This window comes from Callorhinus ursinus, unplaced genomic scaffold (genome assembly GCF_003265705.2).
Source record: "Callorhinus ursinus isolate GAN/ISIS: 27379988/994484 unplaced genomic scaffold, GSC_fseal_2.0 scaffold4, whole genome shotgun sequence".
Taxonomy (NCBI): domain Eukaryota; kingdom Metazoa; phylum Chordata; class Mammalia; order Carnivora; family Otariidae; genus Callorhinus; species Callorhinus ursinus.
In genome coordinates, this window is record NW_027397066.1 from 1 (window position 1) to 24,486 (window position 24,486).

At 46.8% G+C, this 24,486-nt stretch overlaps 1 protein-coding gene across 12 annotated transcripts in view; it reads left to right on the forward strand.

Moving 5' to 3' along the window:
• The first annotated feature begins 6,203 nt into the window (after nucleotides 1-6,203).
• The window catches only part of PIGG (phosphatidylinositol glycan anchor biosynthesis class G (EMM blood group)), a 55,399-nt gene continuing 37,116 nt past the window's right edge, over nucleotides 6,204-24,486 (forward strand). For 8 of the 12 annotated variants that reach the window (XR_003211280.2, XM_073891282.1, XM_073891284.1 and 5 more), the window contains exons 1-5: nucleotides 6,204-6,482; nucleotides 7,332-7,537; nucleotides 13,757-13,966; nucleotides 15,172-15,360; nucleotides 16,430-16,571. Coding sequence is in view for 7 of the 12 variants with exons in the window: in XM_073891282.1 (XP_073747383.1) it covers nucleotides 6,329-6,482; nucleotides 7,332-7,537; nucleotides 13,757-13,966; nucleotides 15,172-15,360; nucleotides 16,430-16,571 (901 nt within the window). In the remaining 5 variants the exon portion in view is untranslated. The remainder of the gene's footprint in view (nucleotides 6,483-7,331; nucleotides 7,538-13,756; nucleotides 13,967-15,171; nucleotides 15,361-16,429; nucleotides 16,572-24,486) is intronic. The other 4 variants (XR_012377814.1, XR_012377816.1, XR_003211281.2 and 1 more) reach the window with 1 other exon arrangement.

Sequence of the window (24,486 nt, forward strand, 5' to 3'; positions counted from 1 at the left end):
GCCTGTCTCCCTCTGTATCAGGAACAGAATTACTAAATCTCAAGAAACTCTTACCAAAAGAGAAGGCACAGACTTAAAGCTGTGTAACAACCATACCCTCGTTTATTGTGCTCACCTGATAACATCCCTTAACTGGCCTTCCCACCACCCAAAATCTTTTGGTCTTTAGCTGAAGATAGCATTTGGGTGAGGGCTGGGCCACTTCAAGGAATTACTCCATTTTCCTGGGTATCTCCCATGAATACAGGACATATGCATGATATTAAACTTTGACTTGTTTTTCTCCTGTTAATCTATTCAGCAAAAAAAAGAAATGACCCATCACCCCACACAATCACATGGATGAACTTTACATGTATTTTTCTAAGTGAAAGAATCCAGTCTGAAAAGGCTGCACACTGAATGACCCGATTTGTAGGAGATTCTGGAAAAGGCAAAACTAGAGATGATATAAGGATCTGGGAATGAATTCCGTGATATTTTCATGATTTATACCTGCCACTATGCATTTGTCTAAACCCAAACCTTTTGGGGCACCTGGCTGGCTCAGTCGGTGGAGCGTGCAACTCTTGATCTTGGGGTTGTGAATTCGGGCCCCATGTTGGGTGTGGAGATTACTTAAAAATAAAATCTCTAAAAAATACAAACATTTCTACATCCCAAATAGTAAATAATAATTTACTGAAAGTAAGTTGTTTAGGATGTGGGAGTGTCACAGGATGGTGTGGGGGCCAAGGGCAGGCTGCCCCAAATCTGCCACTTTGACATACAGATCATTTTAAATAAAAGTTACTTAAGAGACAGCCTATGCAATGAGGATACTTAGACCCTCCTCTGTCCCCCTGCAAAGGAAATCAATCTCCCATGTAAAGATGTCCCTGTACCAGGAGGTAAAGAGATTTCGACCTCACCAGAGATGGGATATTTGGAGCCCATAAGGCTGTATAAACAACCCTTGTTACTTTTTACTAATTTACGACCCCAGCCCAAATTTTGTTTAGAATTCCTTACTAATCGAAGCTCCCAAGGTTAAGTTTTCTTTGTCCTGTGATTTCATCACAGGTGTAGTTTCTCTTTGTCCAAAAAGTATAAAACCTGGCTTCCTTGGTCATTTCTTTAGACCTCAGGTTCATTATTGGGTCTCCATGTGCACATCATTGCACTTTAGGTTTTTTCTCCTATTTATCTGTCTCATGTCAATTTCTTTCTTCATCCCACGGTAAGAACCTTGGACCAAGGACAATTTCTTCCTCCCCTTCAATGGAATACAGAACGTGACACATAATCTAACTGTATTAGAAACATATGGGGGAAAAAAACCCTCACTGTAGGTTGTATGACAAAAGGTGCTGACCTAAGTAACTTTGGAAATGGATGGAATCTGTAGATTAAAGAAAAAATGTACTGTACGTACACAGTGGACTCTATTTGATAAAGTTCTCTGCCATCAGAGTGGTAGCTAACAGTTCTGAAAACACCACATCTGTAATCTGGAATGGAGCAATGAATTAAATAAAGGGCCGGTGGTGAGAGCCAGGTTTGTCACTGTTAGAGTAGGAAGTTACAGATCAGCAAAGGGAGAAGATCACAATCTCCATGTGGTGGTGGACCAGGTTGGAGACATCAGTATAAACTCATCCTTAGCTTAATATGGACGCAGACGGTTCCACACAGAAATCTTTATCATTAGGTATGTCGACACAGGTGGGAATACAGGCATATATTGCCTTGCATTGTCCGCTGAGCATGGACATTTAGCGCCCACGTGTAAGACTTTAATACCATTCTCTACTAACCAGAGCTCCTTAAAGAACTTACTGATGCTAGAACTTGGACAGTAAGTATAGGAGCCAGGATAATCTTGACGTATCAGAAAGTAAGGAAGTACCAAGTAAAGAGCCACAGAGATGGAATGATGTCAATGGAAAGCAGGAGCCAATGGAAAGTGCTCTCCATCACCAAAGGAGGAATGCGCCAGCGACCAAACACTGAGGTGCTGGAACATAACCTACCCTGGTGTCCGCGCTGGTAAAAATAAATGATTCTTTTTAAGATTTTATTTATTTATTTGAGAGGGAGAGAGAGTGCATAAGCAGAGGGGAGAGACAGAGGGAGAGGGAGAAGCAGGCCCCCCACTGAGCAGGGAGCCCGACGTGGGGCTCGATCCCAGGACTCTGAGATCATGACCTGAGCTGAAGGTAGACACTTAGCTGACTGAGCCACCCAGGTGCCCCCAAAGAAACGATTTTTTAAAAAGAAACCACAGGGCCAAAATGGAGTCACTTATGTCAAGAGACCCAAGCCAGCAAACCAAGACTTACTACCTGACCTAACTGCAGTTCCACACACCCTCACCTCCACGTAAACTTTACCCTGTCAACCTGGAAAATGAACTGAACGGCCCCTTCTGTTCCCCGTAGGAGGGGGACATTGCCTAAAATAGTGCATCCTTTTCTAGTAATTTCTTTTTTTCAATCCCCTCTCTGCCTTTAAAAACCTTCCCTTCCCTGCAGCTCAAAGGAGCTCCTTTCCATTTGCTCAATGGGATGCTGCCCAATTAATGAATTGTTCAGTGAAGCCATTGGGACCTTTTAAATTACTCAGTTGCATTTCTATTAACAGATTACATAGTTTTTTTTTACAAATGCGATTGAATAGACCTCTCCTATAAGAATTCCAAATAATAGATGTAGACATTCAGCCATCCATCAAGTAAATGGAGATAAATCCCCTCTCCTAAAGTGTGGGCTCAGTGCAGTGTCTTCCTGCTCACAAAGACACAACTTATGCACATGGGAAAGAGTAACTTCATGGTGGGGAAGCCTGAACAACAATGCCTCAGCCAGGTGACCAACGTTAACACGGACAGTGACAAGTGTTCCCTTATTATAAAGTGATGACAGAGCACTTTACCTCCCTGATATGCTTCCTCAAAACCCATAATCCCAGTCTAATCAAGAGGAAAACAAATAAATCTCAATGCAAGACTTTCTACAAAATGCCTGACCAGTCCTCCTCAACACTGCCAAGGTCGTTGAAACAAAGCTGTCTGAGAAACTGTTACAGCCAAGTAGAGCCTAGAGAGACATGAGCAGGAAAAGGGACACCGGAGCAGGAGAAGAGAGAACAGAGGGAACCTGAATAAAATATGGACTTTAGTTAAAAATAACACATCAGTATTTGCTCATGAATTGTGACAATTCTGTAGAAGACTAGAAAGAAATTAAAGGTGAAATAAAAGAAACTTATTGTACTAGACAGGAAACCCAGAGGAAATGGGTGATTCCTAGTAAAAATACACATTAAAAAAAGGACCCTAAAATAAGGAAAAAACAAGCAGACCAATTATCCATCCAGGAACTGCTTCCTCCTGCTGGTTCTCTGCTTACTCTTCAAGGGTTTTCCTCTGCCAGGACAGAGAAGGAACAGGGACAGAGCTGTTCTGGAGCTCCCCTGAGACCTGACCCAACTCAGTCTTCCTCTCCCCAGCCATACCATGCCCAGTGAAGACACCGTGCACAGGGAGTCTCAGGAATTGTTGATTCTGATATGTCACCTGGGACTTTTTGGCTTGAAAGGAACTGGACACACTGAAGTAAAATAAATTAATATTTTTAAATGGTTGGAAAAAAAATAATACTTAGAAGAGGCAAGTTAAGAGTGTGTTTGGACTTTGTAGGCCCAGGGGCTCACAATTTCAGAGTGTGACCTGGACCATCTCCAACCCTCCATCCTGCTAAGTGCTTTGGAGTGGGCCTGTTCACAGGTACAGTCTCTCTCACTGCATCTGGGACCTCTAGCAACTCTAGGCTGACACCCACTCACTGTCCATTCTACTGAGAAGGGGTTCTCTTTCCCTTGGGGTCCATGAAAAGTCATGGCTTTAAGTGTCTTTGGCGTGGCTTGGGTCACACTCTCATCCTTGAAGCCATCAGAGTATCCAGAGGACAGAGCATGGGGTTGGGTAGACTTGGATCATACGCCCATCTGTGAGGTGGGTGGAAAGTGGGGTCTGCCCTCTGGAACTGTTTGGATGGGAGGCAGGTGAGATGTGGTTCACAAAGGCAAGCTGAGGTGCCGGACTTGGACATGAGAATAGATGCCGGACTGGGAAAGCAGCAGATTCCGCATCACTGGCGACTGACTGCACGGCTGTGGAATCTGAAACCCAAGGAAGGAAGGGGTCAACTTAAGGTCAGAGGCTGCAGCCGCCCATCCAGTGCTCTTGCTGTTCTCCCATAATGGCAAGACGCTCTTCCACTTGCTGAAAAAGCAACTTTGCTGTTGGTGGGAAACTCAAGGCTCCTGCCTAGGACATTGGGTCCTCGCATCTCAGAGACTGGAAGGCACACAGACCTCACTCTTCTCCCTGGGAGGAAGGAGCCCCGGAGTCACACCTGTCCCCCCCCCACATTAATCACCCATCCCCAAAGAACAAACTGGCTCATTCTCCAGTCTCTTCTCTCCTTTACGAAGAGCAGAGACCAAATACAATGATGGTTAGGAAATTATTGCTCAGTGAAGCAGTGGGAGACTCAAGATTATTCCACGGCACGGAATCCACACTTGGCAGGCTGTTCAAAGGCCACAGACCCTGGGTCATGCATGTGGCTCTCTGAGACCATGCAGTCTCAGTGAGAAACTGCCTGCTGGGAGACACAGGTTCTCCTATATCCTTGATTCTTAACAAGTATGTATATTGAAAGTTTACATTATAACCAGGAGGCCAAAGGACTACAGGGCCAGTTTGATGTATGGCTGCTGTAGCCAGGGCTACATTCTATGTTTGGAGGGTTATGACCTCTCTTGGCAGGCAGGCAGGCTGTGAGGGAGAAGGTGCTTGTCTCAACCACACAAATGTTGGCAATGGAAACAACCCAAGGGGCTGTCTACACTGTCCATGGACCTGTTAAATTGCCAGGAGCACAGTCAGCTTAATAATTGGCCATGGGGGTTTGTCAAGACCCAGGCTGGCCTGAGCTGGAGGACCACAGATGCCTGTCTGGTTGGTCGGAGGCCAAGGACTGTCCTGTCTGAGACCTGACTGTCTACTGCTGATCATTCGGATGGGATGAAGGATCCAGCCAGTGCCAGGAGAGCCCCACCAGCCCCAAAAAGGCTGCACATGGGGGCGGGTAGGCCACTGAAACCAGACCTGTATAAATCCACATGTGTCCACCAAGTGCCCTTGTGGGAAAGGGCTGTACTAGAACCTGGGGCTTCCCAGGCAGGGAGGGGACAGCAGGACCCTTCCCAGATAGGAGAGTGGAAGGACTCTGCATGATCTCCGAGACCTTCCAAAATCCTCGATGGGGGTTGAGTTGGAATTGATAGTCAGTTGCCAGGTAGACACTTCACTCTTCTTCTAAAGTCCGACACTGAGGGGCAAAAAAAGCAATGCTGTAGCTCAACCTCTAAAGCAAGTATGACCACAGGTGAATCCTGTCCATCCTAGAGGTTCATAAACATAGAGGGGAGCTAGAGTGTCTGTGAGTTCAAGCCCTGTTGGGCTCCACACTGGTGGGACCTACTTTAAAAAATCATTAAATAAAAATAAAAGAGCCTCTCTATAGTTTTGCTGCACCTCGCTGGTCTTGCGTTACAATCCTCTGCTATTTCCGAATAAACCTACTTGGCTGGTAAGATTACTGGCAGTTTTATTTTTAAAGTTAATACCTTATTTTGACTTATGTCTTTAGCCCTATCTTCAAATACAATCACATTCTGAAGTACTAAGGGCTAGGATGTCAACATAGGAATTTTTAGAAGGACAAAATTCAGCCCATAACAAGGACCCTCGTAAGGGAAGACGTGTTGTTTTTAAAAGTCAACAAGGTGTGGAGCTTCAAAGCACAGGCGTCACTTAGCGATGGAATGGCGGCGCAATTTGAAGGCGCCCTCGGCACACACCTGCCCACGAAAGGCGGGGACTCTACGGGCGACGGCACCTGACTCAGCAGAGGCTGGTGTGACACGGGAGAAAGCTTCTAGCAGGAGGCATGGCATACGGTAGGTTTACCCACCGCCACTGACCCAACAGGTCCGACCGGAAGGCGGGAGCCTGGCCTCCCGGCCGGAGGGAATTCGCCGCTACACGCGCCGGAAGTACTCCCAAGGGATTCGGGGACTGTGGGGACTCCCAGCACCGGCAAGCGCCCTCCCTTTTGCGTATTTCCGGCGCGACGGCCGACGTGATGACACCTGAGCCGGCGCCGGTTGTGCGGGCCCGTTCGCGCGTGTTCAGGGGCAGGTCCCGGAAGCAGCCCGTGCCGGGAGGGGCTCGTACTGGGGTCCGGGAATCCGGATCCTGGCCCAGCGGGTGGGCACCATGCGGCTGGGTTCCGGGACCTTTGCCGCCTGCTGCGTGGTGATCGAAGTGCTCGGGGTCGCGCTCTTCCTTCGGGGCTTCTTCCCGACTCCGGTTCGTTCCTCTGCCAGGACGGAGCACCAAGCAGAGCCCCCTGCGCCCGAACCCTCGGCTGGTACGGACCCCTCCCCGGTCGTGTCCGCTCCCTGGGCCCCACTTCCGCCAAAGGACCCTCCTTAGGGGCCGCGCCTCTCGGACTTCTCGGGGCCCTCGAGTGCTCTCCTCTTCTCTTCTGGTCCCCCTCGCAGGAGGCCTCTTTTTACCGCCCCAGCCTCTCTCTGTATCCCACTACTTTGTGGCACCCGCCACCACCCGCCATACCTCGATCTCCTCCCTGGTCGCCGCGAGGAGAGCTCTCCACGCCCAGGCTCCCGCCTCTCCCGACGTCGGCTCGTCCAGTCACGGCCCCTCCCCCTTCCCTGGACGAGCCGTTGCGTCACTCCCTTTGCGCTCAATGAGACACAGCAGATGAGATTCCTGCAGACCCCCTCCACCGCGTTTTCTTCTGTGACATTCTTCCGAGACCCGCTTCCCCCCGCCGCAGTAGCCCTCACCTACCCAGCAGTGCACACTAGGTGAAGCCTCTCCCGAGTTTGACCAGGCCCACGCAATACCAGCCGCCGACCCTGCAGACACGGTTTATGGACGCTTGCCCATCCCCTACCTGCTGCACTGTGTTTGGAATCAAGCTCCCCAAATGCCAGATACCCAGGAATCTCACGAAGGGATTCCCCTTTCCCAGTACTCACCATGCAAAGGGCAATTCATGCTTAATACTGGGGCTCCTTCAGCGTCCTTGTCATCCCCGCACTGTCTGCCAGTAACAGGTCCTTTTCTTTGGGTTGGGATAGGTACATATGACAGCATATGTGCTGGAGAAGTAGGCCAGAAGTAGATTATAAGGTGCTTGGGTGCTAAATACAGTTTAACATTCAATTTCCTTTTTCCTTTCAAACATTTTTAGGAGCCAGTTCCAACTGGACCAAGCTCCCACCACCTCTATTCAGAAAAGTTGTTATTATGCTGATAGATGGCTTGAGAGATGATTTTGTGTTTGGGTCAAAGGGTGTGAAATTTATGCCCTACACAACTTATCTTGTGGAGAAAGGAGCATCTCACAGTTTTGTGGCTGAAGCAAAGCTGCCTACAGTTACTATGCCTCGAATCAAGGTAAACAGTTTGACTTAATGTGTTGTAAGTCATGACTTGGCTTTTTGGGAGGTTTGAAGGGGCTCTCTGTACTCTTACTTGGAGTCCCAATTTTAATTTGGTGGAAATTAGTTTAGTGCTGTCCACCTGGCTAGGGCAATAAAATACTGATGAAACCTCACAAGATAGGAGAGAACTGAGACCCATGATTTGTGTCTCTGGTCAAGTAGCCCAGAGTTCACACTTGATGGAAAGCATAAACTCTTTAGAGCCCAGATCATTCAGGTCAGCCTAATCCAAAAGATAGTGTCCTCCTTGCTAACCTGGTCTCTTCTTTAATCATCAGTGGGTCACTTACATTCCAGAAAGGAGCCTTTAGGGTTAATCTAGTTCAGTCTGTTGACTTTATAGACAAGAAACAAATTCAGATAAGTTAGATGACTTGTCCACAACTGTGTGGTATAAATAATAACCAAACCTGCATGATCTGGCCTCAACAGTTATCACTGTTTCTACTGTATAACTCACTTTGAGGTGTTCAGCCTAGTGAGTGTGGCTTTGAAGTGCATAGTGCTTTACTCATGAACTATGAGTGGGAAAAAAAAAAAGAGTAAAGCTGTATTGATTGGCTCAAGAACTATTAAGCAACTACTATGTGTCAGTACCGTAATGGGTATGCAGTTGGGGCAAATAGTATCTGCCTTCATGGAGCTTTTAGGCACTTATGAGAGACATAGCCATAAAGCAAATGAGCAGACAAATTAATTTGTAGTTTTAAAGTGTGATTAATGCATGATGATGAGAAAGAGCAGGATGTGATGCTCAGTACTGGGTGGGATGGGAGGGGGCTCAATTTAGATTGAGGGTCAGAAAAGTCTGCCTGAGGAAAGTACACTAGAGTTTAAACTGGAAGGGTGAGTAAAGGGGAGGCGGCAGAAAGGGACAGAGGAGCTTCGAAGTTTGTGAATATGTTGCTGGCATGGTAAAATTGTCTCTGGTTGAGCCTTACATCTATGGCTGATTGTGTGACACCTTATTATTTGGTGAGAAGGAGCCACGTCTTGATTCAGTATTTAGTAGGTACTCGGTAATTGTTTACTGGATGAATAAAACTATCTGGGATTCAAAGGATTAATACTGCATCTTTCATTGACTTATTTTCTTGAGTTTCCCACTGTCTGCAACTTTTGGATGTAGTGTGTCCTTCATTCAGCAGTATTTATTGAGCTTCTTCTATGTATCACACACTGTTGTCAGTAAGAGGGATTCAGTGAAGAACAAGACAGCAAGTGTCCTATCCTCATGGAGCTTAATTTCTAATCGAGGGGGCAGAAAATATGTAAGTATACAAATAATCAAGACAGTTTCAGAAAGTGATATGTGCTGTGGAAGGAATCAGGGAGGAGACTATGACAGTAATGAGGAACAGGGAGGAGTGGGGCACCTTTAGTCAAGAAGCTCAGGGGTGGCCTCTCAGGAGTGCTCATTCTGCTGAGACCAGTCTTGTGAAAGCTAGAAGAAAGGTATCCAGGCTCCTCACCCTCAGGAGCACTGATTTATCTGTTCTAGCAAAGGTGTGGAAGGAACCCATTCCTCCTTCATTCTGGTAAGGAATCTGAGTAGGTTTATAAGAAAGCATGTAAATGGGTGTGCAGGCTCCAGGCTATGTCCGGACCTGCATGTCGGCTGCTGTGTTATTAGAGCCTCCTGTTTCCAGCTCGTTTGTGTCCTTTCATGAAACCAGTATTGTGCTTCATTTTGTTTATTGTGTTTTCAGGCCTTTGCAAGTTCTTGCTTCTCATTCCCCAGCAAGAGGGGAGCTAGAACAGGAAATACATACTGAAGTTAGGGTTACACAGCTCTAGAATTTGGCAGGATTGGGTAGTATTGGCTAAGGTGTGTGTCCCCTACCTTGCCTCCAGTTAGGGAAGGGATATATTAATCTTGAGGTATTGATGCAGTTGTCACGAAACGCTGATCTTAACGACTCAAGACTAATAGCACTTTCATAGCACTTTCTCATGTTAACTAATTTGTGAATGCTTTTCCTTTCTTCAGGGAATGTATAGTAACAGTAAGGAGCAGGTACTGACCAACTGACTACAGTGAGCACAGAGCACAGGCATTCTGTCATGCGCTGTCACAACAGCCCCATGACCTAGGCTCCATGAGGCAGGCACTGCCGCCTTCTCCGTTTTCCAGATGAGGAAACAGGCTTGACGTGGTAAAACCACACAGCTGGCATCAGAAACCGAACCTGGCCTAGGTGTGTCCGGTTCCAGCGCCTCTGTTGGTCACTGCTGAACAGGGTGACCAGGCCACATCCTCTTCAGTAGTCTCTGCAGAGCCCTCCTTCAGTCTCAGAAGGCCAGAAACCACTGTTCCCAAGGCCACAACAACCGCAGGATGACCTCCAAGGTGATGGTAGACTTGGGCTCTCACTTAGACTTCCTAGGGTTCCCAGCTGCCTGCATGCTTCCTGGGGTGAAGGGTACCAGGTAGTCCCCACCCTCCTCAAAAATGTCAGTGGGAACACAGCCTAGTGTGGGAAGGAGGCAAGTACCTTATAAAAGCCCCTGGGAAAAGGATGGACAGATTAGACCACATGGAAACCAAAGCCCTTTATGTGGTGGAAGACACTATAAATCAAGTCAACTGACACATGGTAAACTGGAAAAATTATTTACAGTTGACATCACAAACGAGATGGTAAGCTCATGATGTGTAAAGAGAATCTTACCAAGGACAACAATCCAATGGCAAAGGATATAAAGAAATCCACAGGGCGCCTGGGTGGCTCAGTTGGTTAAGCAACTGCCTTCGGCTCAGGTCATGATCCTGGAGTCCGGGATCGAGTCCCACATCGGGCTCCCTGCTCGGCAGGGAGTCTGCTTCTCCCTCTGACCCTCTTCCCTCTCGTGCTCTCTATCTCTCATTCTCTCTCTCTCAAATAAATAAATAAAATCTTTAAAAAAAAAAAAAAAAAAAAAAGAAATCCACAAAGGAAGACATTGAAATGGGAGTAAACATGAAAAGATTCTGTACTAGTAATCAGGGCAAGGCGACCTAAAGCAATCTGTAAGTGCAGTTTTTGTCTGTCAGATTGTAAAAATGTAAAGGTTGATGATGACCTCTTCTTCATAGGAGTTGAGGTAGACAGGTACTGTCAACACTGAGCCAGCCCCTGCACTGCTGCCTCTCTGGTCCAGTGTGCTGTGGCCTCCAGCCAGGACTGTAGAAGTCTCCCAGCACCCCCTCGTCCCCAGGCCCCATCTTCAGGCCCTGCGCTCATTTACATCTGCCTACTAACCCAGGCCTCAAGGCTGCCTGGTTCTGTCCCTGTTCACCTCTTCATCCTCATCTGAGCTGTCATTCATCCGCATAGCTCACACATCCTGCAAGCATGCTGCCCTCCTTCAGCCTTGGGGCTTTCACAGTTTGCTGTGTTCCCCTGGAGAGCCCCACTGTACCTCCCTTCCCCTCCCCTAGATGACAGGTCAGCCTTCAGGTCTCAGCTCAAATGGCACTTGCGTTGCAAGCTTGTTAAAATTCATGTCCATTAAAATGGTCTTGGTCCAAATACTGGAGTACTTTGTAGCTGCTAAAAAAAAAAAAAAGTAGCTGTGTGTTTTCTGGGAAGAGAAGTTCAGGATATGTTATTGAAAAATGAATACAAGTTGCAGAATGGTTTATTACCATTGTATATTTGTGATTATACACATACAGGAAAAATATGAAAGGGTACTTACCCAAAGTAACTGGTTACCTATAAGTAGTAAAATTTTGGGGTGAAAGAGAGGCTCACATTTAAAAAAAAAATAATTTCATTGAGATAGAATTTTCATACAGTGAAGTGCAGACATTTTTATGTGTACAGTCTGGTGAGATTTAACAAATGTGGTATATCCATCAACCCCCCACCTCAACTCTGGATTCTGATCCCCCACCCCAGGAGTGGTGGTTCTTGCTATCATTTTGTTTGTTTGTGAGTTACTTGCCTAAACTTGATCTGTAGAGTCTGTCTCCCCTGGAGTGCACAGTAACTGGTATCTGCTTATTTTTGTTTTAAATTCTGGTTTTTATTTTTAAGTTGGTCTTGTGAAAGGTCACACCTAGGTGAGCATAGTTAGTGGTTAGCCAATGACTGGTCAGAGGTTGTGCTTAAACACCTAGGCCTTCCACCCTTTGCAGGGGTCTGTGTGTGGTTCATACTCACTGTTCAGGCACCTAATACACCTGCCCTGTCAACTTTCTGTGTGAGTAGGGCCTCCTCTTCAGCTGGAAGGAATGGGTTACTAGGCACGGTCTGATCTCTCCTGAGTGCACAATCAGCCCCATGTGTGCACGCGGCTCTGTGGGCGCTTAGAGAAATCTGCTATACCTGTCTCATTCCCCAGACCCCATTTTTTTTTTTTAATTTTAATTTTCCTTTAAGTAGGCTCCATGCCCAGCGTGGAGCCCAATGTGGGGCTTGAACTTACAACCCTGAGATCAAGACCTGAGCTGAGATCAAGAGTCAGATGCTTAACCAGCTAAGCCACCCAGGTACCCCTAGCCCAGATCCCTTTTTTTTTTTTTTTAAGATTTTATTTATTTATTTATTTATTTATTTATTTGAGAGAAAGTGAGTGAGAAGGAGAGCACAAGCTGGGGGAGAGGCAGAGAGAGAGAGAGAGAAGCAGACCCCCCACTGAGCAGGGAGCCCGACGATGCGGGGCTCGATCCCAGGACCCCGGGATCATGACCTGAGCTGAAGGCAGACACTTAACCGACTGAGCTACCCAGGCGTTCCTAACCCAGATCCCATTTTTTTTAAGATTTTATTTATTTGAGAGAGAGCACAAGCTGGGGGAGAGGGAGAGGGAGAAGCAGACTCCCCACTGAGCAGGGCCTGACGATGCAGGGCTCGATCCCAGGACCCTGGGATCATGACCTGAGCTGGAGGCAGACGCTTAACTGACTGAACCACCCAGATCCCCCCCAGATCCCATTTTTAAATGTTGGGCTTGTCTTGTACCACAAACAGCATTGATGCCTTAGGCAGCTGTGATGTTGGCCTTCCTTGTTTTCAGCACATCCCTGGCATGGGACTTCTCCGTGCAGCTCCAGGTCAGATGGACCCCTCCAGGTCCCCATGGCCACTGTGTCACAGGGGGAGGGGGAGGGGGAGGAGGGCAGCCTCTGTTAAAACACCACAGATACTCACAGCTCTTCCTGAGATTCAGTAGTTTGTCTTAGATAAGAACTTCTCAATTTGTTGTATATCCTTGGTAAGTTTTCAAAGTCTTGAAATGGTTGTTTTGGGCAATTCTATCCCATTTTATTATTGCTCTTAGCGGAGAGAATTTGCCGAGCTCCTCTGACATTCCAGAAATCAGGTTAATTCATATTTGCTGTTTTTGCTGTTAAAGAAGACCTGGCGAAATTATGCCTATTGGCATGATACAGATTTCTGTTTATTTTCATTGCACAGGTCGGTGTCTGGATGCCAGTGTCATGGGTTGTTGGATAACTCTAGGTCACAGGAGACACATGACCCTTTACTATGGCCTCAGACTCTGTGCTAAAGCGAGGGTGGTTGTTGACAAAATTCTATGTCAAAAACATATGGGGATACGTCACACCCACCCTTTCCTCCCAGAAATTATGGTGCTGTGTCTCTGTGTGTGTGTGCATGCGGAGCAGGGGTGTCCCACCAGCATCCCTGGGCCAGTTTACTATGAGAATTTCTAAGTGTTCTTGCTTAGAGACTGCTTTCCTTCCAGGGTGTGTGAGAGGCTGCTCGTTCACATGGCATGGACATTAGAATTGCTAGGTTGTAAGATGAGTACACGGAGTTTGCTCGTCACACAGAACAGATTTGAAGCTTAGGTGAGGACCTGATGGGAAGTGGAGTATACAGGTTTATGTTTTCTGTGCATACCACACTTTTTTTTGCCATTTTCTTCAGTTGCTATAACCTACAGCTTTTCTGTCCATCATGGTCGTCCAGCTGCCCACAGCCTCCTCCTTTATCTGCTCATTGGCTGAAATCCAGTCAAGTCTTTGAGATCAAGTTTGCTAGTGTGCCAGAACCTGTGTGCAGCTTTCCCCTCTGTCCTACCACTGACCCAGCTTCCAGTATTGGGGGTGTCCTAGTTTTATGCTCTCCTCTTTCATCCGTAATATGATCTTCGGCACTCCTTCCCATGCTACGCTTTGGATTCCGTAGTCTAATTTCTTGAATGTTTCCTCCTGCAGGCGTTGATGACAGGGAGCCTCCCTGGCTTCATCGATGTTGTCAGGAACCTCAATTCCCCTGCACTGCTGGAAGACAATGTGATCACACAGGCAAAAGCAGCTGGGAAAAGAATTATCTTTTATGGAGATGAAACATGGGTGAAATTATTCCCAAGGCATTTTGTGGAATATGATGGAACAACCTCATTTTTTGTGTCAGATTATACAGAGGTCAGTTTTTTTTAAATAAGAAAGCTTTGTCATACTAGCTAGAGTCTGATACCCTGTCAGTGAGAGGCAACATTGTTTTGTATGTGGCTTTTATTAGTATACTGGGAGAGGTATGGAGAGATTGTAGACATTGTTCATGCACATAATCAGTTACAACCCAGAGACATGAACCCTGTTGGAGATGTGAACAAAGTTCTCTTGGAACACCTGAGCACCTGTTGTTGCGGTACGGAGGGTTAGGAAGGGCTTCCCAGCAAGGAGCCATTTAAGCTGTTTTGAGAAGTGAGTGGGGACTTCCCAGTGGACAGAATGGGGGTGGCAGCATTGGTACGAGGCAGAGCCTAAGGGTTCCAGAGGATCCTTGAGGCTATTGGTTTTCCTGTTAGTGCAGCAGTGTCCCCAGTGGGGAGGTAGGAGGACAGATGGTGAGCTGGGTGGAGTCAGGTGCTGAGGGGCATTGCGCTGTGCTGGGAGTGCAGTCTCCAACAAGGAAAAAGGGTGTGATTAGACCTGTAGTTAGAAAATTGACCCTGGAAGCAGAGGGAGGCCCCACAGAGCAGAGACAAACCCACACCAGCTCAGCTTGCTGGGCCTGGTAGAGTGTTTGCAGTCTTGCTTACGTTAATACCCTTTGCTAAAGCTCACCTCTGTACATGCAGCAGTTAATGTCCAGGAGTGAGTTTCCCTGTCCTCTGTCTTACCACTCAGAGGCCCTTCCCTTTGTAGAGACATTTCAGTGGGAGGGAGATGGGCCAGCTGAATGGTCAGGGCTGACCAGGCTCATGGTTCTGTCGGGGGCTCCTCGACCACTAGTTGCTCAGAGCTGTATCTCTTTCCTCCCAGAACAGCCTTCACATAGGACACACTTAGATGCCCTCAACTTGACCCCAGCTTAGTGTTAATTAATTCCCAGTAGGGGTCCCACAGAATGTTTAAGTTACCTGTATGGTATCTATACCTTAGAAACATGAGGACGGTATTAGTGACAGCTTAATCTAATGCTAATATTTGTTTAACTTTTTTATGACAGGTTCTTCTGTGTGTGTTTAGGGCTTTTTTTTGGGGGGGGGGTTCTTTTCAGACTCTGAGTCCAGTTACCTAAAACAAATGCCTAGATTTTAAAAGGACTGTATCACTTTTCCTTAGAGAGTGTAGATCAAGGGAAATAAAGGAAGCTATTCATACGTACTTTTCCCCCTTTACAGGTAGATGATAATGTTACGAGGCATTTGGATAAAGTATTAAAAAGAGGGGATTGGGATGTGTTAATCCTCCACTACCTGGGACTGGACCACATTGGCCACGTCTCTGGGCCCAGCAGCCCTCTGATCGGGCACAAACTCCGGGAGATGGATAGCATCCTGATGAAGATCCACACCTCACTGCTGTCCGAGGTGAGGCTCACTATGGTGCGCTGTGCATCACCATGCCAGTGTCTCCTAGGAGATACCAAGTTTCTGAAGTGGACTTGAGACCTCTGTGAACGCCACGCCCTCCATCACTCAGTTCGCCTGTAAGCACAGAGCGCAGGCTCAGCCTCCCAGCAGCTTTGACTGTGTCCACCATTGGCCCATTCATCCCACTACTAGTTCCTGAATGCCTGTCCGGGCATCTGTAGAGCTTATACTGTAGCCAGGAAGGACAAATGAGGATAATCAATGAGTACATAAGTACTAGGCAAAGGGGACAGCAGCTGAGAGAAACAGAATGGTGAGAGCGGCTGTCCTTCAGGATGTGTGACACAGGAGCAGAGCCTTGAAGGGAAGGAGGGGCAGATATGCCCTCTGTGAAGGTGCATTCCAGGTGAAGAAGTAGCAAGAGCAGGGCAGAGCCTGCCCGGCACATCCAGGAGCAGCAGAGGCCCTTGGCTGGAGCCCCAGGCTGAGGGGCAATCCCACTTGACACATAAGGAGACAGGTGTGACAAGTCATGTGTCTAGGCTCTCATGGCTCAGCAGTGGCAAAGACAGAAGCCAGGCCCAAATCCTCTGCCGAGAGGCCCTAAATATAACCCTCCTGTGCTCCATGACCTCATATGATTCTATTTGTTTTATTTATGATATTATTTGTCTTTCACCCTTTGATCTAGCTGTAAGTTCACAGGTTAAAAAAAAGAAAAGTCTAACTCACTTATAAAGAGTTACTAATGGGGCGCCTGGGTGGCTCAGATGGTTAAGCGTCTGCCTTCGGCTCAGGTCATGATCGCAGGGTCCTGGGATCGAGCCCCGCATCAGGCTCCCTGCTCAGTGGGGAACCTGCTTCTCCCCCTCCCTCTGCTTCTCCCCCTGCTCATGTTCTCTCTCTCTCCCTGTATCTCTGTTGTCTCAAATGAATAAATAAAAAAATCTTTAAAAAAAAGTTACTATTTATATAGTAAAGGTAAAATCTAAAGTCATTTTCTTAATAAGATCATGTGTTCTCCTCAGTCTGAATGCAATTGAAATATTTTTCCTTTGCCTTATAGGAGAGAGAGACTCTTGTACCCAATTTGCTGGTTCTTTGTGGTGATCATGGCATGTCAGAAACAGGAGGTCACGGCGCCTCTTCCGTGGAGGAGCTAAACACTGCCCTGATCTTAATCAGTTCTGCATTTGAAAGAAAACCTGGTGAGGATTTAGGAATGTTTACTGTTTTAAAACTGTATTTTATGCATCTGTTTTCTGTAGATCGATTTTAATTTTAAAAAATCATTTTTTGGAAGCTGTGTAAGTTTGAAATATCCTGAGCAATGTGAGGATGAAAATTAATGGGGCAAGGGGCAGCCAGGATTTGGAGTTTACATTTCTTACCCCAATTTTTAAAGTACAAATATTCTTTTTAGGAATTTTGTTGTATGAATGTGACTGCCTGGATATCTGGAACTATTAATAAAAATTACCAGTAGCTTCGAGACATCTCAACACATGGGAACTGAAAGAAAGAAACATTAAAAATTAAAAATTTTTTTAAGATTGTACTTATTTATTTGAGAGAGAGACAGAGAGAGAAAGAAAACATCAGCAGGGGGGAGTGGGAAAGGGACAAGCAGACTCCCCGCCGAGCAGGGAGCCCGATGCGGGACTCGAACCCAGGACCCCAGGATCACGACCTGAGCCGAAGGCAGACGCCCAACCAACTGAACCACCCAGGCGCCCCAATCATTAAAATTTTTACAAACGATCTTTTGAAACTCTGAGGAGTCCTAGGGTCAGTCAGAGCAGAACCAACTGAGGCCCAGCGCTCCGTCCCGGGCACGGGCCACAGCCATGTGCCCTGCCCCTACCAGCCTGTACTTCCTCTGCCTCCTCACTTTGCAACACGCCCGCCTTCACTCACCGGTTACTTCTGAGTTGGACGCTCTCTGTCCCCCTCACGTGACCCTTCAGTACCACCGGGCGTTTCTGAACCCTAGGCCTGCCAGCTCCCGTTTGACTGGTTTTCTTCCCACCTCTTGCATTGCTGTCTAGTCTTTGCGAGCTTAGCCCCTGGCCCCTTCTGGACTGCCTCCTAGTTTCATTCTACATTCACTCCTCCGATGACCTCGTCCACTCCCATAGATTTGTCTCTCTAGCTGTCTCCTCTTTTCCCATCTCCGGACTGTCTGTTCAGCTGCCTGACACCTCCGCTTGAGTCTCCCAAAGGTAGAGCAACTGTGACAGCTTCACGTCTAATCTGCCCTCTCGTAATCCCCTGCTAGCAAATGGCACCTTCATGGGATTCTTCCAGGTAGAAATGTGGACGTCCCACTTCACCCTCCATCTCCCTTGCTCCCCACATTCCAGACCATCCCCAGTCTATACATAAAACTTTTCAGTAGCTGAACTTTGGATCAAGTAACAATCCCACGTGAGGCTTCTTTCCTACCTCGCAGCTTCGTCCTGAACCATATTACCATTACTCACTGTGTCCTGGCCTCTGCCCTTCACACAGGTCCTCCAGGTGACAAGCTCTTCCCCATGTGCCCAACTCCGTCATTGTCTGCCCCTCAGCCTACTTGTCCATTCATCCCTGGTTTCAGCTGACGTCACTGGCTCATCCGTGAAACTAAATTGCCCTCCCTCTGTTCGTCATTCACAGCAGTCCACGCATGCTGCCCTCCTTCTTCACTTAGATTTTAATTACAGACTTATTTGTGTGATGCGTGTAACAGCCTCCTCCTCTCTGCACTTCAGGCTACAGTCAGGCAGCGCCAAATCTTTTTATTCATTGGTACATGCTTGTCTCGGGCCTAAACATTGCCTGGTATGTGATGGGTGCCAAAAAGGATTGTCGAATGAATGAATCTCCCACTTGAGCGAGGATTGGTTGAGGAAGAATCTCTGTTGATTTCCTTCGATCTTTTTGCAACCCTTCCTCCTCTCAGACATCTGATCTCCTAAGATACAAGTCATTAGCTCTTGAAGGGACCTGAGCCTTCCTATTCTAGGTGTCTTACTGAAGCCTGTCTTCCAGTGAGCGCACACACTACCCACCAGAGCACCTGCCTTCTACACCTGGCTTTCCCACACTGTGTACCCAAAGCAGGGTCCCATGTGGCTCCCCTACCTGAGCGAGAGCCCCATGCCAGAAACGCCCTTTCCACTCATCCATCCGGCAGAGGTGTGCTGAGTTCCTGCCGTGGACTAGGCACTGTGCTGGACACTGTGGGCAGCCTCCACCCTCAGGGAGCTTGTAATCTGGGGAGCAAAAGAGACAACTAAGCCGGTGGTTTTTATTATAAGGATGTTAGGCTCATTGTTGAACTAAAGTGCTGATGTTTCATCTCCAAGACAGGTATTTAAGAATGTCCTCCTTGGGAGGCCTGACTGTGTCTTCGGTGCCAGGAACCACCAGGGAGGCTGCACGTGCAGGACACCTGACAGGGTGGTTCAGGTCACTGACCTCAGTGCCAATAGTGGGTTCCAAGTTTTTTGTCACTTGTTTACTCGTGTCAAGAATGGTTGTGTTCAGTTGTCTTGTTATGCTTATTTTATGAGCCAGGACGGCACTGCAAGTAGCTCGCTCAGAGTCAGTATTAATTTCAGGACAGTAAACCCCCACTTACCCCCCTACCCCTAGCTGCCAGCAACTGCTAATCTTTTCTCCATCTCTGTCGATTTGCCTCTTCTGGACTTTTCCTGTAAATGGGCCCTGTAGTACGTGGCCTCGTGTGACTGGCTGCTTTCATTTGCGTAATGTTTTCAAGGTTCATCCAGGTTGTAGTGGTGGCAGGACTTCATTCCTTTCTTTGGCTAGGTTATGTTCCACGTGATGGATAGACCACATCATGTATCCATTCATTAGTTGATAGACATATGGGTTGTTTCCACTTTTCAGCTATTATGAATAATGTTGCTGTGAACATTTGGGAAGTTTTTGTGTGGACAGATGTTTTCTTTTTTTTAAGATTTATTTATTTTAGAGAGAGAGAGCGAGAGAGTGTGTGCAAGCAGGGGGAGGGGCACAGGGAGAGGGAGACAAGCAGACTCCACGGTGAGTGGGGAGCCCAACGCGGGGCTTGATCCCAGGACCCTGAAATCATGACCTGAGCTGAAATCAAACGTCGGACACTTAACTGACTGAGCCACCCGGGCGCCCCTGGACAGATGTTTTCATGTGGTGGTGTTTTCTTCCTCCAGTACAGTTTTGCCCCACCTACCTTCACTGTGCTGTTATTGTCACATATGGTACATTTCCTTTTTTTTTTTTAAGGTTTTATTCATTTATTTGAGAAAGAGAGCAAGCGAGCATGAGTGAAGGGTATCTGCTTCTCCCTCAAGAGAGATCACTGAGCAGGGAGCCCAGTGTGGGGCTTGATCCGAGGACCCCAGGGTCATGACCTGAGGCAAAGGCAGACGCTTAAGCAACTGAGCCACCCAAGCGCCCCAAATACAGAACGTTTCTACTATATACGTATATTTTATATAATGGCTTTTTAAATGTGTTCTTATGCTGTTTTATAATTGTATAATTACTTTGCTTGTTTTATGGATCAAAATTAACATCTAGAGTCACTTGTTTTCAGCCTGAAGAACCTCCTTAGCATTCCTTATAATGCAGGTTTGCTAGCAATAAATAGTTTCTTTTTTTTGTTGTTCGTTTTTAATCTGGGCTATCTTTATTATGCCTTCATTTCTAAAAGATAGTTTTGCGGGGCACCTGGGTGGCTCAGTCATTAAGCGTCTGCCTCCGGCTTAGATCATGATCCCAGGGTCCTGGGATCGAGCCCCGCATCGGGTTCCCTGCTCGGTGGGAGGCCTGCTTCTCCCTCTCCGACTCCCCCTGCTTGTGTTCCCTCTCTCACTATCTCTCTCTCCGTCAAATAAATAAATAAAAATCTTTTTTAAAAATAAATAAATAAATAAACAAATAAAAGACAGTTTTGCTGGGTAGAAGACTCTGAGCTGACCATTCTTCTCTCTTTCAGTACTTTGGGTGCTCTGTCCCACTGCCTTCTGGCTTGCACGGCTTCTGATGAGACATCCTATCAGTCTGACTGGGCTTTCCTTGTCTTGTCTGCCAGCACTTTCATTATATGTCCGTGTGTTTTGTGTTTATCCAACTGGGAGTTCACTGAGCCTCTTGGATGTGTAGATTAATGGTTTTCATCAAATTTGGGAGTTTCTGTTTTTTTCAGATTGTATAATTTTATCAATCTGCCTTTAAATTTGTTGATTCTTCTGCCAGTTCAGTGCAACTGTAGCGAATTTTTCATTTCGGTTATTGTATTTCTCATCTTCACAGTTTCCATTGATTCTTTTCTTTATAATTTCTGTCTCTTTGTTGATAATCTCAATTGGATGACACATTGTCTTCAGACCTTCCTTTACTTGTCTATGCATGTTTCCTGTAGCTCTTTGAACGTGTATATAGTGGCTGCTTGCAAGCCCATCTGTTACCTCTAGGGGTCTGGGCCCTTTTCTGGAAGGTTCTGTTGCTTTTTCTTCTGAGTCATACTTTCCTGCTGCTTTGCGTAATTGCTCATAGTGTTAGGTGAAAACTGACCATTCCAAATAATATATTGCAGCAACTCTGGATTCTGACCCCCAGCCCCTGCCCCTGGGGCTGTCATCATAGTTGTTCCCTTGTGTATTTGCTGAGCAGCAGGGCTGGGCCACTTCAGTGCAGTCCCTCTCCCGCAGCACGGAGTCTGCTGTGGCTCTCGTGCTGGCACAGCCGCCCTGGGTGACAGTGGTCTCACTGACACCTTGTGCCTATCTCTCTCTGTGATGGCTGTGCCAGGCTGTTGCCTCTGTTGCCGTCACACCCAGCTTCAGGCTCCACTCATTGCCAGCCGATTGCCTTATTTTTGACAACTTATAATAAATGTGCTCCACAATCTGATCTCGTGTTTGAGCCCCTTTGCAGGGTCATTTTCGAGGCCATTCTCTGAGGTGGTTCTGACCCTTGTCTCCTGGCGCTCTCTGCGAGCACCCAGCTGTCCTGTGGTGTAGCTTGTGGCTGTCATGAAGCTACCAGCCTCCTCTCAGCTGCCCACCTCCAAAATCTCCATTGTTTTCAAGAGCATTCCTAGGCTTGAATTCACCACCTTCTGTTTCAGACAAACTCAGTTCTTTCGTGGGGAGCTTTGCTCTGTTCTGTGGCCTGCCCTGGGCAAAATGAGCCACCGTTTCTAGTTATGGGCAGTGACAGCAGTCCCTTTCTCTTGGGGGCTCTGTGTAGTAGCCTCTGGTCTTTTCCACTAGCCTCTTCTGGGGGCAGCCTCCACCCTGCAAGCAGGCTGGGGTAGAAATTCTTTATGGGGCTGGGCAGAAGAAGAGAGTTCCCAGGCACTCAGCTGGAATTGAGCCTCTACACCACATAGCTGAGGAGGATGGGCAATGCTGGCAGCCTGTTCCTCCCCGGGAGAGCTCAGAGCCCTCACAGGGACCCAGGGGTGAGGGAGCCCCATGTTCTTTGCTGCATCGTCTCAGAGCAGAGTGTGTCCCACGGAGCTACAGGGGGGAGGGAGGGAGTCATGGTTCCTCAAGTGCCTCACACTCCCCTGTTCTTACCAAGCTTTCGGAGATTTTCTTGAACAAAGATTTCTTCATTTGCTGTATGACCCTAGATGGTTTCCAGAGGCTATAAATCGTTGTGATGGTGGTGGTTTTTATAATTTTTGCCAGTTATGCTTGTTTTCCTGGCAAGCAGATCTACAGAGCTACTCAAGCCACCCTTCCTGATAGGTCTTTGAAGGCTTATTTGTATCCTACAGATTCATGTAAATTTTTGTTGCTTATTCTAATAAAAATGAATCTTAAGGTGTTTATTATTCTGAAAAATAAGCAGTTTTGAATTGTGTACCATGTGATTTCAAGTACCCCCATCCTGCTACTATCCATCCCCAGAGTTCTGACCTCATGCCTCTGCTCTGCCTCCACACAGGGCAGAGCAGGTATATTTTATGGTCTTCCTCCTGCTAACAGGATGTAAGCTCCATGAAGGGAGGGAGTTTGCCTGTTCTTTCATATTCTATCCCTCAAGCCCAGAATGGTGGCCTATAGTGGCTCTCTCATCAGTAATGTGTGAAAGGTGGCTTAGCTGGACGGAGCACATTGCCAGAGCCAGTGGAGAGGAGACAGGTGGGGGAAGACCTGGGTGCTGGATGGGGAGAATGATTTTCTGAACTGCTTTTCCTTCTTCTACAGGATAAAACCCACTGTGTAATGTGGCCTCCCTTGTATTGGTATTACAGAATTACAGTTCTCAAAATATTGCTGGCAAGAGCTAGTCACACTAATCAGTAGAGCAAAATCAAGAGGCCAAATCTAAACCCCAGTAGATCTGGGCATTTGGTGACCAATGTGGGTGGCATTTCATATTAGTGGAGAAAAGACGAGGCATTCTGGAAGTTATGTCAGGACCTTCTGGAAAAAAATCATGCTGGGAATCCATCTCATTCTTTGAACCTGTGTAAATCCCAGGTCAAAACATTTAAATGTTTTTTTAGAGACTCCTTATTATGTAAATTTTCAGACATACAAAACTAGTCTAAACAGTGTAATAAACCCCCAAGCTCACCACCCAGTTTCAGTGGTTATGGGCCAGTTATGGCCAATCTTTTTTTCTTTCTTTCTTTCTTTTTAAGATTTTTATCTATTTATTTATTTGAGAGAGAGAGAGAGAGTGTGAGAGGGAGAGCATGATACGCGTGAGGGGCAGAGGAAGAAGCAGACTCCCCGCTGAGCAGGACCAGGCTGATCCCAGGATTCAGACCTGAGCCAGAGGCAACCGACAGCTGCCCAGGTGCCCCTGTTACGGACATTCTTACATCTTCTGTCCTCTGGCTTGTTTTCCTCTCCTGTTTTACTTGGAAGCAGGTGTCTAGAAGTTATGTGCTTTTCTTACTTTCTTAACATAGTCTTGATACTGTTAGCAAATTTAAAATACGGTATTAATTCCTTTATTCATCAAATGGTCAGTGTTCAAATTTCCAATGTCTGTCTCCCTCTTGAGTTGTTTGAGTTAAGATACCAATAAGATCCATGCACTGAGATTGGTTGGTGTGTCTCTTTATGTCTCCTTCGTCTATAGGTCCTCACTCCATCCTCTTCTATTTTACCACAATTTATTTGGGTTTTTTTAAGATTTTATTTATTTATTTGAGAGAGAGAGAGAATGAGAGATAGAGAGCATGAGAGGGAAGAGGGTCAGAGGGAGAAGCAGACTCCCCGCTGAGCAGGGAGCCCGATGCGGGACTCGATCCCGGGACTCCAGGACCACGACCTGAGCCGAACGCAGTCGCTTAACCAACTGAGCCACCCAGGCGCCCTCCATAATTTATTTGTTGAAGAAACCTGGTTATTTGTCCTGGGGAGTCTTCCTCTGCACTGTCTGCTGAGATGTCCTCTGTGAATCCTCTCTGCCCAGGAGGCAGATTCAGATCCCTTTGGTTTGGTTGGTTTTCATAAGGCTGTTTCCAGCAGGATGCACACAGTGTCTGACTGTGTTGTGAAGCCAGTAGCCATCGATGAACAACTAGTAATTCACTGGAGGTTGCAAACAGTGATACTTTAATTGTCTAATTCTTTTTTTCATTAACTAGACAGACTAATTCTGTAAGGAGAATCTTCCCCAATCTACTTTATTACCTAGCAGTACCATTTTTGTAACAGAGGTAGGAGTAAAGATGAGTTATTCTTTCCACTTAATTTCCAGTTTCAGATCAGTGAATTAGTTCACTGTGAGTTCACTAGCGTGCTTCAACTATGACCAATTAGGGTTTTGTGTTGTTGGTGTTCAGTAGCATTGTAAACTCATGGATTTGAGCATAGTTTGTTTCAATTCAGTATAAATATTATTCTTTTTAATATTCAGATTGTCCCATCTTTGGCCAGTAGGAGCCTCTGATTCAGATTAGCTCCTGAGTCCTTCCAACTTTAAGGTCTCAAACACCTTCGTATCTCTGAGGGCTCTGTTGTTGCCGGGTCTGAAAAGTTGTTCCAGCCTCTTGTGCACAATTCCTTGCCTAGACCTAGAATCAGCTGCTTTTCCAGGATTCCCTCGTTCCTTTCAGTGGAAAGGGATCTTTGAGGACCACCATCTCAGAGCTAGCAGTAC